Source organism: Calonectris borealis, chromosome 1 (assembly GCF_964195595.1).
Source record: "Calonectris borealis chromosome 1, bCalBor7.hap1.2, whole genome shotgun sequence".
Lineage (NCBI taxonomy): Eukaryota > Metazoa > Chordata > Aves > Procellariiformes > Procellariidae > Calonectris > Calonectris borealis.
Genome location: NC_134312.1, coordinates 41,231,071 through 41,245,851, shown reverse-complemented (window position 1 = coordinate 41,245,851; position 14,781 = coordinate 41,231,071). Strand labels below are relative to the sequence as shown.

The 14,781-nt window shown below is 35.5% G+C and overlaps 1 protein-coding gene across 2 annotated transcripts in view; it reads right to left on the bottom strand.

Annotated features, from left to right (window-relative positions):
- Window positions 1-201: 201 nt before the first annotated feature.
- Window positions 202-14,781, bottom strand: part of TBC1D15 (TBC1 domain family member 15) — a 33,616-nt gene continuing 19,036 nt past the window's right edge. Inside the window, exons 8-17 of one of the 2 annotated variants that reach the window (XM_075149987.1) lie at window positions 13,869-13,997; window positions 11,889-11,992; window positions 11,492-11,586; window positions 9,950-10,066; window positions 7,046-7,146; window positions 6,237-6,336; window positions 5,799-5,896; window positions 1,902-2,018; window positions 1,243-1,329; window positions 202-570 (exon numbers count right to left, since the gene is read on the bottom strand). In XM_075149987.1, coding sequence (XP_075006088.1) covers window positions 364-570; window positions 1,243-1,329; window positions 1,902-2,018; window positions 5,799-5,896; window positions 6,237-6,336; window positions 7,046-7,146; window positions 9,950-10,066; window positions 11,492-11,586; window positions 11,889-11,992; window positions 13,869-13,997 — 1,155 coding nt within the window. In that variant the 3' untranslated portion in view covers window positions 202-363. The remainder of the gene's footprint in view (window positions 571-1,242; window positions 1,330-1,901; window positions 2,019-5,798; window positions 5,897-6,236; window positions 6,337-7,045; window positions 7,147-9,949; window positions 10,067-11,491; window positions 11,587-11,888; window positions 11,993-13,868; window positions 13,998-14,781) is intronic. The other variant, XM_075149996.1, reaches the window with a different exon arrangement.

The window sequence follows — 14,781 nt, the reverse complement described above, 5'->3', positions numbered from 1 at the left end:
GAATCTGCTCAAATCAAAGAGCTCACACTCTCTTAGATCAACACGTGTGAAAGCTCAGCAAATGCTGAATTTTCAAATTCATTCTTAATCACCATCCATTTCCAGTTCTCCAGCAAAAAGAAAATGCACTTGGCTACAAAAATATTAAGGAATGTTATTGAAAACAAAAGGCTATTTTGGTAGAAGAAACTACAAAAATAGTTAAGTTGAGTCATGTTGTAAAGCTTTAATGCAAGAGCATTACAGTACAGATTTTCTTTCCAACCTTAAAGCTTAATCAACACCAAATTTAAATATCCATCTCTCAAGTGCTTGAAAAAAACGTGCTCAGTAAAAGTCTTTCTTCAGTTTAACCAACTGTAATTACGCAGGTGTCAGGCTCTGCGTCTCGGACATCTGTTGAGTGCTGTCTCTTGTTCCATTGGCAGCAATTACAGGTGTTGACATACTCTGATATAATGACGTCGCACAACTCAACATAGCTCCACTTTCATCCTCTCCAGTATCTGAATCTGGTGTTACAGAACTGCTTTCTATCCCCAGGATCTCACTAACTGCTTGAGGCAATTCCTAGAAAGGAGGAGGGGAAAAAAAAATTATTAAAAATCACTGTAATTAAATGAAAAAACGTTAACAAGGTCCCCCCCAGTCCGTCCCCCACCGCCAGTAAGTAATCATTCATCTGAATTTAGCTGTACTGAGAGCGCATCTCTCAGCATTAGTTCCATTAAAGTTAGCATTTTCTGTACCTGCTTTTCGAAAAGACAGCAAAGGGGACAGGCTCAGGAATCGATTCCTGATTAGTAATATAATCTTCATTACAAAAATAAAAGTCTAAACAATATTATAATTACACTTCATGTTATTGAAATTAGTTTTATTGAGTGAACCATTAATTTCTGCCTAGTAAGTCTGGTGTGCTTTCAGTGCAATGCACCTTTCACCTCATTTTCCTCGAGTACATCGAATGTCAAATTACTTGTACTGAGGTTATCTAGTAAGAGTTAAGAAATCATGCTCAAAAGGCACAATCCAGCTTTCCCCCAGTGAACAATATTACTCTATAAAATTAATCACTCTTGCTTACAGACTTTTAGAATATAGGTGCTGTATAGATACAGCACATCCTTTATCATATCCAGACATTTAGTTATTTTGCAAGTTATACATGTACACTTACACCCAACTACATACTTTACTGTCTATAAATGCTCATAGTAGATATATTCAAAATATCTTTACCTTGCAATTCATCATCTGCATAGAAATTGCTTCTGCTTTGCAGAGTATATATTCCACATCAATTTTCATAGACAGTTCATTGATATGCTAAAAATATATCCACAAAGAATAGTAAGTGTAATAAATGGTAAATATGCTTTATTGTAAAATACACTAATACTATACTGCACTGCTAATAAGTATCACCTTATAAGCTTGCCCCTTAAGCTATGAAATGCTAAACATACTCTATTTGCTTTGACAAATTGGTACTGAAAGATGTAGTATGCAACAGCTGGCTTTCACCAGCATCCAAGATCTGCAAGAGGAATCCATGGTACTTCTAAATGTGACAAACTATCTAGCCCTCCTAGGTACCCCCCAGCTCACATTTTCGAAGAGAAAACAAGTAAGATTATAGAAAAAAAAACAAAAATTAAGATTAAACATACTAAGCAGTAGTCTAAGGGGGAGAACTTTTTTCCATCTGTTAATGATCTTATCACTAAACACAGACATCAAATAAACCATTTTGAAAGCATGGAGGATAGACATTCGGTTCACATTTAACCCTTCAGAAGATAGTATGCACCTTTTCCTCTCCCCAACATGAAATACGAACATCCTGCATTAACTCCAAAAAGTTAATTAACATTGAAATAATGCATAAAATTCAGTACCTTTAATATTTCATTAAAGCCATAGTGCTTGTCCATTATTTGCTGTTTTTCAGATTCTAAAATAGCACAACAAAGGAGAAGATGGAAATTCTGGCAAGGCAATTCCGTCCACATGACCTGTTAAAATATGAAAACCACTTTTGAAATGCTTATGCTTTTCCTCTGAAAAGAAAAGCAGTTCTTGGAAAATAAGTAAGCCCTCAAGCCAAGTGGCTTAACTAACAATAAGCTATTTTTGAAGGCAACTAAGTATTTGTACAATTATTTGAAATATTTCTTTTGGCCAATTAGTGACAACTGCAAGTCTGAGTCACCAAATGCTTATCTGGTTCTTTAAGACTTCTGTGTCTACCAGGTTGTCCACTATAATGCTATTAAGCTGCCTGAGCTTGCAGTCTTGTGAATGTGTGTGTTCTGCCCCAGCTTATGTGAAATTCTCCTACTCAAAATTACTAACTACACAGAAGTAATTAAAACTAATAAATTATTTGTGTGGCTTAGCCTGTCTGCATTAAGTGTGAATTGATAGAAGTGTGTCATGTTCAGCAATACCTCCAAAAGGTTCTAACAGTTATAAATAAGGTGCTAAAGTTGTTCCCAGTCCCCTCACTGCAAGAGCCCGAATACATGTACACGCAGGTGTTGGGGGTGGGTGGGTGTTACTTTCTGACTGGAGACACATTGGCTTTTGGTCCCACAGAGGCCACAGATAATCATTCTCGGGTTCACTGGGACTGAAATGTGCAACCTCAGTGTTAATACCCTGTTTTAGCATGTTTATGAGAGTCAAATCTTAACAAAAAAAGTATTTTAAGAGAATGTGTATGGCAGGCAGAAAGCTGGAGAACAGCTTCAAGAGTAGGAAAAAAACAAAAATACTAACAAGGGATGTTTACAGACATTCTCTCCTCTCTGAGGAAAATTCGCAGCTGTCACCAGCTTCTAATACCAGCTGCAAAAAATTCCATACTTTTTGCTACCATTTTTGATACACCTTTCAAAGTCTGGAACAGAGCATGCACTTAAGGAAAAGGATGAAAGAAAAACAGCATTTAAATTAAGAATATAAAAATATACCACTTAAGTGCGGTAACTCTTTTCTTCTTAGTTCTTTCTGATAAAGCTATGCAAGTAAGGACTCATTTGTTCTAGCACTACCTCAGCATCTATGAATATTCATAACAAATACTAGCACAGATGTAAAGTAATTAATCGCCAGGTCATCCTTGTTTTATACAATGTGAGCTGTACTGGCATAACACTGGAGGTAAGCGTGAGCTAGCTGTATAATTTTGTTACAGAATTTTTCTTTTGGGATTCTTCTTTTTCTACCCAGTCTTCCTGCACCACCTTGAGAATGAAGCAGCTCACAGTGCAAAGGAAAGATTAAGAGCTGGCTGGAATTACCAGGTAATATTGTCTGTCCCTCCAGTGTGAAGGAGGGACTGAGCTGCTCTCAATTTTGGGACATCTAAGCAGTGGCACAGCATGCTGTCTATCTGGGCCGAGTTTGAGAGACACTGCTAAAATGTACTGCAAATAATCCCACCCACAGACAGACAGTTTAACCTGCATTCTTATTTCTGTAAAAAGGTGTTGCATAAAGCATTGCAAATAACTGCAATCACACAATGTGTCTCAACTTATCCATGCGAGGCGGAATACCACCTCTCTAGCGCGTGCATTGCCTAGCACGCCCTGCTGCACCATGTAGCGATGATATAACCACCCACATTTTCTACCACAATCTGATTATTATGGCTCTTGCTCAGTAAGTGGGAGGGCTTGGTTTTAGCTTCTACTCCAGTTGATGGGGACTGGTATCTCCCATCTCTAAGGTGAATGTCTAATAACCGGTCTAGTGAAGAATCTTCTTCATTCCTTTTTTTGAGATAAAGCACTGGAAGTCATGAAGCCAGTGGGAATAGGGAAAAAGTATCCAATGCTACCTTAGTGGTCCAGGCAACTCAGAAGACAGAAATTCATAGATTAGACAGAAAAAGCCCCAGAAGTCCTGGAACTTGGGACTGGAATCTCAGATGGTACCTCCCCTTCTTCCCATTCTACCCTCTGCAAGTGAATACATCACAGGGTAACATCGCCTTCAAATGGGTTGTCTCAATTCATGTGCTGTTACAAAACAGCACATGAATTTTGCTCAGACTGAAATACCCTAAAAGCAGTTCATTTCTCTCTACTGATTACAAAGGGGCAAATGGTCTCCCGTGCCTATAGCTTGCCTTTGTAAATCCCACATTTACACTCCACTTACACCAATGAAGCTGCATAGCTATGAACAGGAAGAAAAACTGTTGTAAGCTGGACTTCAACTATGCAAAGATGACACCAGCTATCACATAAAAACATCAACATAATGCCTTAGTTTGTTTTAAAAAGGAAAACAAGATATCCCCTTTCCCATTCCATATCTCCTAGCAAAGAAATTGAATACTTATAGTAAACATACATTATGATGTGCTAGAAGGAACCTACAATATCATATATCAATAGGTTTCCATCATCCTCCTAAGACAGAAAAAAAATACTTAAGAGTTAGAAATATAGTGTGTTTCTTTTCCGTATGCACACATACACATGGATTAAGGCAGAGGTAATAAAAACATGCTAGCCTGGGACTATAAATAAAAACACTGTTGTCATCAATTTAAAAAGAAAAATTAGTCTTTAAAAAAATACTGAGAAGACAACATAACACTAAGTGGGCAAAACAAGATGATAGGTGAATTTTTTCCCCCAAAATCATTATAATTTTATCCCTGGGAATAAGAGAATTCTTTGTTTTGTACATTTTGGTTCCCTTATTTATGAATGTTATTCATAAACTTCTTCATCCTCTTCAGTTAAAATACCACCTCAATACTCTATGATAGTAAATTCCACCAAATGATGATAAAACGCTAAAAAATATTTACTTTGACAGTTTTAAATACTGGTCCTCCTCTTTATGTGACTCCTTTTTCATTAGTGAAAAAAGTGAATAAAAGCATCAACATTATTTTTCATTAAACCAGAAACAACATTATTTTTCATTATAGTAAAAATTTTATGCATCTCACTCCTGTTCTTTTCATTACCCTTCTGTTCCCCAGCACAACTCTATGTGATGTTATGTCCTAGAAAATACTCCTTCCATTCATCTGAACATTTATTCTCTTGTTTGGGAGTTTTCAGTGGATACTGTGCTCTTGTTAAATGCACCTTAAGACAATCTGACACACTTCTCAATTTTCTGGGAACAATGAATTAAAGAATGTTCAACAAAAACGTTAGTTCATCTTAATTACTCCATCTGATCCCAAGATCACCTAAATCAAAAAAGATCTCATTAACCTAGAATTATCAGAACTTCCACATTTTGATGTTTTACGTTATGTTATTTGGCATCATGAGGCCTTATCATCAAGATTAACTGGATCTTCTGACATCATCCTCTTCATGGTTTTGGCTAACACGAAAAGTACCCTGCCAGTGCTTCATTCCACTTAATCTATAAAGTACTACAAATATCAAGGAACTAATCAGAGACACACACAAATGCTATTTTTTCTAGCATAAGCTGTTTTCCATTAAAAGTTAACTGATACTCTCCACTTACTACTATCACTTAAAAGCTTCATCTGAAGGATCATGTCGAAACCTTTTTGAAAAAGCTAATTTATCCCCACCAGCTCTTATAAGTATTTTTTCATTAACTTCCCAAGTTTTTGTTTTGGCTAAAAAGACAAAACATATGCTAATATGTCCTCACCTCATTGCACTGAATCAGTTTAAAAAAAAAAAATCTATTAGAGTATTAATCACTTTGCAGAATGATCCATGCTTTTTGTTCTAAAGTCCAAAGACTGCTGGAGTTTGTGTGATGAAATATCTTCTTACCTCCCAGAGTCGAAGAATATCTTGAAAGCTAAATTCCCTTTTAAATCTGATAAGAAGCCATCGGAAGCAAAAATAAAGGTAGCCTGAGTCTTGAGATTCTAGGAATAAGAAACACCAAATTTGGTTAAGACAACGGGGGGGGAAGAACAATACACTTTACAGGTATACAATCATACCACTGATTTTTAAGATGGTAGCCCCTTTTCAGAATCAAAGATATTTGCCAGAAAATGGCATATTTTTAAAAACAGTAACAAGATGACCCTGTTTTTCAATAGGCATGGAGCAATTATTGAAATCTTTTAGGCGTTATTAATTTACAAGTCCTGTATTCATATAATATAGCTATTGGAATTATGTTTAAAGACTGGTAAGGATATCAATGCACATAGAATGCAGTAAGTTGTTTTAGTTATTGTGCATGAATAATACACCTACCTAAATAACTGCAAAATCCACTGTCTAGTAAACGAAGCAAAGTACTCAGTTGAATTAGTTGTGTCTTCATACCCTGCATCTGTTCTTCAAAATTCTGATGCTGGATGGAATAAAATATTAGCACCGTCATTTTTATTAATAATAATTTTGAGATTTACAGCTATTTTTAATTAAAAAAAAAGTTTTGTTATTGCAACAGTGGTTCTCATCCTTTCAGTATTTAACATATGGATATTTAACTGTACTTGTATCTAATGAAATGTCTGCCTTTTACTAAAAAGTTTAACTAAAGCAGTGAACTGTTTCTTCAATAACACTTTTGTATGTAATAAATAATAATTTATATCAGCCTATGCTCTGTATCTCCAAGCAGCACCACTGCACTCAAACCAAAAAGACAACTTTTTTTTTATTCTCATACCAGTCACATACTGTTTCGCCACATGCACAATTCATAAAAGCTTCAGTTTGTGGAAAGTCTAAATTGCATTTAACAACTGCCAAAAGGTACGTATGACAGGGAACCATTATCCTGAACAAAATTCTGCCAGAGGACTCCTGATTAATACAAATTTGGCTGTGATGGTTCTGAATTACTTCAGAATTTCCAAGGAGCTGAATTTGTCTGTATCGCACAGTAATAGTATCACAAACCCACCTGTGTCAATCAGAAGAAAAACACTGACTTCAAACATAAGATGATTGTTTTAAAAGAATTCAAAAAACCAATGAAATTTATAAAATAAAATTAACCCCAAATGTTATCCATAGCTTATCTGTTTATGTGGGCTAAAAAAGCCTTATTTTACCATTTGATCCATGTATGATACAAAGCACCAAAAGGCATCTACTTCATTCTCCATAACATACAAGACAGGTGAAAGCAAGTCGCTCATCCCCTGGACATAACCTTGATGGAGAAAAAGGAAAAAAAAAAGGCAAATAGGAATTTAGTTAAACTCAGCAGTTAAACATACATTTTTCAAGTGTGTTGAATGACTGAGTGAAATGAATGTTTACATTCCAACTTTGTACAGATACTATAATTTTCCAACTCAACCACCAGTAAAGACATTTTTGTATTAATAATAACCAACATCCAGCAGATCTAACAAGATTTAGCAGCAGTTTCTGCCAATGTAAAGAGAACATAAAACAAACACATTGTTTTTGTAGTTGTTAAAATACATACAAACTGAGCTGACATCAGAATAGATTTTTAGTAATAAAAGTTCCCATTTAGAGCTCAGAAGCATATATTGATATTTTTAAGAAGAGTAAATATATACCTTGCACCATCACAAATACAGACTCATATTTATTCTCCTCTCCATCTGTACTTGGTTGCCTTCTTTCATACATTTAAAGTCTTTTTATATCTTCCCACTTTTTTTCCCCTCCAACTGAAGATTTTCTTTTCCAATAGATTTGAAGAAGAGATGTTGAGTTTCCATCACAGGAAAACATACGGTGCAATAGCTTTTATGAAGAAAATTTCACACTTGACATTTCTTTTTTCTGGCACTGAATCTACCTTAAGGATTCCTGTATTTAGGGAAGTAGGAACTGTTCTGCTTGGATGGTATTTTAATACACCAAAGTCTAAGACCACTGTGTAACCAAGCAGCCAACAACAACAAAGACTACTACTTATCAAACTGAGGAAGGTGATTAGCAAAGTATTGCTTGTGAGAAGCATGAAAGAAATACATATCCAAACCCAAGTGAAGGAAGTACCTTTAGGTTTCTGTGCCCAGAAACGGTGAACCAAGTTCACATGCCCTAAAAAGCACTCACATGCCTTATAAGAAAAGCTTCCATTCAACTGGAGAATAAAATGCCCATTTTTAGAGCATTATTTTTACAAATAGCTAAACAATTTTAGTTGTATACAAAACATTTTCAAAATTTTATAGCTTTTAATGCTTCTTCCAGCTTCCTTGTTTATAATTAACAGCCCGATTAAGAGCAGAGGACAAGGATTTTTAGAGCTCATTTTTCTCCTTCCTCCTGACTCTTCCAACTACCTTACCACGGATGCTCAAGTCAGCTTATCTACTGCCCTATTGCTGCTGACCTCCCTAAGTAAGGGAGAACATGATTTATGTGTATGTCTACCATCAGTGGTTGGTTCAACATGACGTAACATTTATCTGTTAGACTCAAGCTTGGCCGATTCCATTTCTTAACTATGTACTTATAACTGAATCACTGAAAAGAGGATTGGAGTCGATGACTGTGAAAATATGGAGCAGGTGTGAGAAGAAAAATAGAACAAGGAACAGAAAACAAGTAAATAATTAAAAGGTCAAAAAAAATGTTTTATTCCTTATACATTTAATACTATAGCCAATTAAAAATAAATGCAGAGAAAATTCTGTTCGAGACAGTTTAAGTCTCTTAAAGATTAAAACCAGTTTCAGTAATGCAGACTTGAGGAATTCAATCAAAAAAATGTTGTATTAACAGCTGTTGTGTCCCCTCCCTATCTGGCAGTTTGTGGCATTATTCAGACCTCTCTCATCTGCTGTCGAAAGATTTAACAGCAGCATTGTACCAATGCTTGAGTAGCTTAGAAGCCTTGGACAGATGCAATGTCAGATGTACCATATTTCCATTATTCTTGCTTGTTTATAAACTAGAAGACTTATCCATTGCATGCATTTAAGCCATCTAAACAATACTTTTAATAGAGTGGGTGGTGAATGTGCTTTAATTTCACTTACATGTCACTGCTGTTAATGCAGGTTGAAATGTGGAAAGACATGTGGAACAGAGCTACACGTTTAAACAGTCTCAATCAGTTTTAGTTTTCCCCTTCTTTTTCAAGCCAAAGATCAAGTCTCTACAGACTTGACAGAAAGGACAAAAGCTGACAAGTACTACCACTCTGCAGCAAGTTTAGTAGCGATTAAAGATTTGTTCCTACTTTTTGCCTTCAAAACTGGCACAAAGTGGGCTTTTAGAATCCCAATGCTTTTCTGAGGCAGAATACAAAAAAACCCCCCCAAGTACACAACAGCCAAATCTCATACCAGGGGTGGAGGGGGGAACCAGTCAGAACTATCTTTTCCCTCCCTCCCTTCCAAGACAATTAACAGAAGCCAAGACTTAGACATCTTGTATACACTGTGATTAAAGCAAGATGTTATACGCTCTTCCTTCTGCAACAGATGCGTACACTAAAGTGTAATTTTTGACAGACTGTTAAGTGTACTCCTCAAGAACCAACTTTTAAAGTATTCATAAGAACACCCGTGTTTACAAACAGCTGGTTCAGCATGCTGAGCTTTAATTACAGCAGTGGCAGCTGGTTTATCATTTTTATTGATGTATCAGTCTTAAAAATGGCTAAAACACTCAAGCTCCAAAGACCCAAACCCATTTAAAACTCTGAAAAGCAAACTTGCTTCAATTCTAAGGAAAAAAAAACCAAACAACAGTAGGGCTATGGTGAAGACAAACTGCCATTTAATCCCCAATCCCACCTCAGCTGATGAATTCAGATGCCTGTGATAAGCATCAGATAGAAGAGAGGAAGAAGCAGGATGAGAAACTGAACAAAGTTATCTACATTATTAAAATATAAATCTTGACATTTACAAAAAGCATTGTAATCAATACAAGTTCAATTGTATTAACAGGCCTTAACATAAGCAAAGCTGCATATCAGAAACTAAAAAGGCTTTTACATTCAGAGGAACACAACTTACCTAAATCAAAGTCATACATGCAATAGGTCATCAAAATATCATGAAGTAAAATCAATCCTGGATTATCTTCACCTTCGTAGAATTTATTTGTTCGATCTGTCCTGTTTACATCTTTTTCTAAGAAAACAGTCCAGATTTAAAAACATTTTCAAAACAAAGCCAGCATCAAATGAATTCAGAATGTTTTTAAGCTGCTGATTTTTTCCTCAAACACTGTTGCAAAGCTTTGAAGTGTTTAAGACAACTACATAACTGAATGTAATTTCAAAATAAAGACTATTTTAAAAGAAAGAAGATCCTTCCTGTCTCAAATAAAAGGATTTCCTTATAAACAGATTTTAAAGCTTTCTGCCTTTTTTTTTGTTGTTGTTAATACTTTTTATGGAAAAATTCCTGATTATAATTCAGTGAAAATGTTCTCTACTTACAGGGATTAAAAACGATTTTATGTGAGTTAGTTATGCAATGCCATTTATGAATACTTATGTGATGCAGCATAAGCCATAGTAGGAAAGTTACCACATGATCAGCTCAAAGACACTGTGATAGTTCACAACAGGACATTTAGAAATTCTGTTTATTAAGTTCCTATAACTCAATGAGCTGAAATTGCCTGTTTCATCAGGCAGTTTTCATGCTTCAAACATATCAAGCACACAGCATACTCTTTAATAATGTGAAATTCAAGATTGATGTATTGAAATAAGCAAAATTTTGAGTACACTAAAAGAAAAGGAGTATTTTATAGTTTTGGGTCTATTTTACAACATAAGCCTAATACTGTCATTTACATTCCGAACACTTAAAAGGAACAGAACTGCTTCAACAGAAACAAAACTTCAGCCTTTTTGAACTCCAAATTTTTTTTTTTTACTGTTAACACACACACGCTCTAAAAAGGTAATTTACTAATCGTATAAGATTAGACTTTCTCAACCCCTTCAGCTTGCCTGTTGAATAACTGGCCGAAACAAGTTTAGTCCATGAATAAATAACAAAAATCTTATCCTGTCTTCTGAAATAACTATTTAGTAATCCTAAACGTTGATGCCCAAATCTCGTTACCAAAAAGAACTGAGAATGCAAACTCCTAGTAGTCAGCAGAACTTGATGAAATTTTAACAAGTAGGTACATAACCCCACAAGTCAGAATGCACATATACAAATCCCTGTAAGAAATTTTAAAATATAAACAGACATATTTTCACATTCTTATTGCATGTCATTATTTTAATTACATTCCCAGTAAAATTACATCGTGAAATAACACGAAATAAAGAGCCTTTTGTTATTCAGTAAAGGAAGATAAAAAATCCAGCCATTCTGTAACACTAATGCGTAAAGCTCTGAATTGCTCTGGTTAAGAAAGTTTTAGTATTAAGTATATAAAAAAGTTTAGACAGCTCTGAAAACAGCAACATGTTAGTTTTTAGTGCCTCTTCATACAGGTTACTCAAAGGGTTACATTTTTCCAACTTCATACTGAATTGTAAAAAGTGTGTGAATTTGTACAGTTAGGTATGTTTCTAAATCTAAATTTACCTATAAGACTCCGGTAATCTCTTAATCTTGAATTTCGTTTTTCCTGTTCCTCACTGACAGATTTCCACTGCAGTTTCATCCTGAAATATTCATCCCTGAAGGAGAAAGATAATTTTGAAACCAAAACATGCTCAATTATTACATTTCTTTTTTCTTTTTTATTTAAGCATTCATTCATTCAATTTGTTCTTTGGCATAAGATAACAACACCCTGTTTATATAATATTTTTACTTTAATATAACAATCATTTTTAAGAAAGTCTCACACACTTCTCTGCATTCAACAATCTTTAGCAGCTGTCTTTCAAGTTTCCAAAAGGCTTTCTACATCACTATATGCTATAAGAAAAAAGCAGCTTTTTAATTTATTTTGTAACAAAAATCCCACTGTACTCACGTTCTCTTTTTCTGCAGATTTGCTCTCTCTTCTTTAGTGCTATTCCAAGGAAAATACCCCAAAAGAAATTTCCATGCCTCTTTTCTTAAAGTATGGCACAGACCCTACAGAAAAATGCATACGAAACATAAACAGGGAGACTATTTTGATTTTGTGAAGAAACGTTCCTATAGTGATACAACACTTCCTAAAGTAACAATTTAAAACCAGAATTTTTATAAGTAAGGTTTTTTTTTTTTTTTTTTTTTTACATTGTAGCCAAATCTTATCTGCTAACTAGGTATCACACTTGGAGGAAATAGGAGGAAGAGAATATGATTAAGCAGAAAACTGTAGAAGCACTGGGTTCATCCTTAGAAGATAAAAAAGAAACTTTACAAAAGATATTTCTTCCTATATTTTTTGCTTCACTGCTGGAAATAAAAACCTTACGGGCATCACAGACTTTAAGAAGCAAAAAAGGTACCTTTAAAATTTATACACTTAAACATCAAGCTGCTTAACTGCCAAACTTCTAGTCTACCCACAAACTAATCTTGAGGACTAGACTTCCATTTATTTTTTTAAATTTATTTTTTATTTTCATCTAACCAGACATGGCCAACATGCAGATGAATCTTCCAAGCAATCAAAAATACTAGTGTCCATTCAAGGACACTCTTTGTCAGAAATCTTTCCAAGTAATGCTCATCATTTGTAGATGACAAAAATGTACCAGCTGAATCATATCCTACTCTCATCAAAAGAGTTTCTTCCAACTTCTGCAATCTAGTCATGAGAATGAGGCACTTCTGCTATCAGACTCCCCAGTTTACCAGTCCAAGGCCAGCTGGATTCCTCACTATATTTCTTCATTTACCATTAGATTAAGGCAAGGAAGATGGTGCAGCAACAACCATCAACCAGTGCAAAAACAAGTAGCAACTGGAACTTTCCCAGTAACAGGCCAACAGCTTAAGAGAGGCATTTTAACTTTTTTCTTTGAAGAGCATTTGCACTTAATGTACTGGAAGTCACTGGGATCTTGAGCCATAAATAAAATCGAGCACTCACTCCTCTGGCAATGGAAAACAGAGGTGACAGGGAAATGGGCTACTGGAAGAGGAGGTTTGTAGTAATTCTCCTGATTGCAGAAGGGTCCTTAATTCGGCACCTCAAGCACAGGTATATTAAAGAACAGTCACAGAAACTGACAAGGGCATCAGTTTCACTCTACCCCCTTCACAGTATACTACTTAATATGTATAGGTCTTTAAAAAAATTGCAATATCAATGTTATCATTCTCCACTTCTGCTCAAACTCCAAGAATGTAAGACTGCATGCTTGCAAACATGCATCAACAGGTGCACAAAGAATGCATTAAGGCAGCTGGATTCCCACCAAAAAAAGAAATACTAAAGTAACATTAGGTAGAATAGCTACGGGACATAACTAGAGTTTTCAAAATTTCCACAACTGAGACTGAATTCACATTCATATTGCAAAAACCCTCAGTTCAATAATAAATATCAGTAAAAGTGTTTAGGACTGCTTATATGATAAGGGTCAAATCCAGGCAAACTGCTGGGCAAAGAAAAGAAGCCTTTGTTGGAGGAGGAAAAGAAAACACTCTCAAAAAGAAAAGAATAAACCCGATATCCTAACACTGAAGCACTGATGTTTTCCGGAAAGGCACTTCGATTTCTTTTCTTTATCACTTAAGCCTTTGTGTTTTCAATTCATTCAATTCAGCCAGCCACCACAACATCTCTTTCCTTGTAGAACACTTTGTATGGTTGCAAGACAATGTCAAGGTATTTGATTAGCATGAAATCATGCTTTATGAAGATTCTTCAACAATACTGACTGGCTCATGCTTAAAGTGCTGCACGAAGCATTACAAATGTAATGAAAACAGCATAACCACAGTTTGGGAAGGAAAGAAAAAGAGGCCAGAAGCAAGCCATAGGTCTTGCTGACTTCAGAAAAAAACAAGTTACCCCTTTGAATATCAATTGCTTTATGTAGTCGACATTTAAAATTCTTCCCTCAGAATCCATATTCTTAGCCCATTCTTCAGCTGACACAGGCTCTCTTCTACTAACTTCAGGCTGTTTTCCTAGATCAATCTGAAACACATGCAAATATATTATATGAATCTGACTGAAGTGCTTCAGTAGTTTTAAACAACTGCACAAATAGTACTAAGCTTGCCAGTTTCTTATATTCAGTGCAACTACATTTTCACACGTGCATACCTCACTTAGCAGCCTTAGATCCTTACAGTTGTGTCCACATTAGCAAGTAGCGTGGACCAACACAAGCAGATCTTTAGAGCAAGACACTGTGCTGAGGACCTGGGTATACATGTTAGTATTTCAGACTTTGGAGGAGGATGTACGTGCGTGTTTTACTAACCTTCTATCCCCACAAACACCTCTGAACTAGCTTCCCATGGACTAAAAGCCTCTATGCAACTGGAAATGTATTAGGTGCGTGCAACACAGCAAACAAGGACAATAGGGAGCTTCACTTCAAAAGCACATTCCTGATACACACTAGCACATCTTAAGAGAGAACTGAAAAACTACTGGGATTCAGAGACGTTATGCCCATGCAGTCTGCCCCTTAGAAAAAAAAACCCAAGACTGTATGTGCTTTCAGAACTCCCAACACCCACCAAGTTTCAGTTTGTGGTTAGTCTCTCTCAGTTCCCAAATTGCATGTTTAAGCACAGCAGAATTCAGCAGACAGTAATTCCTTACTTTCTAAAAATATTTTCATGATGGCAACCACCAAGTCAATTTGTTTCAACTCTTTAGAAGTCTAAGGCATTTGCCAGATTAAGACATGTAAGTCAGTATTATTTTTAATATGTAGCATTCATCATGCTTTTTCTCATTGATAAATTAA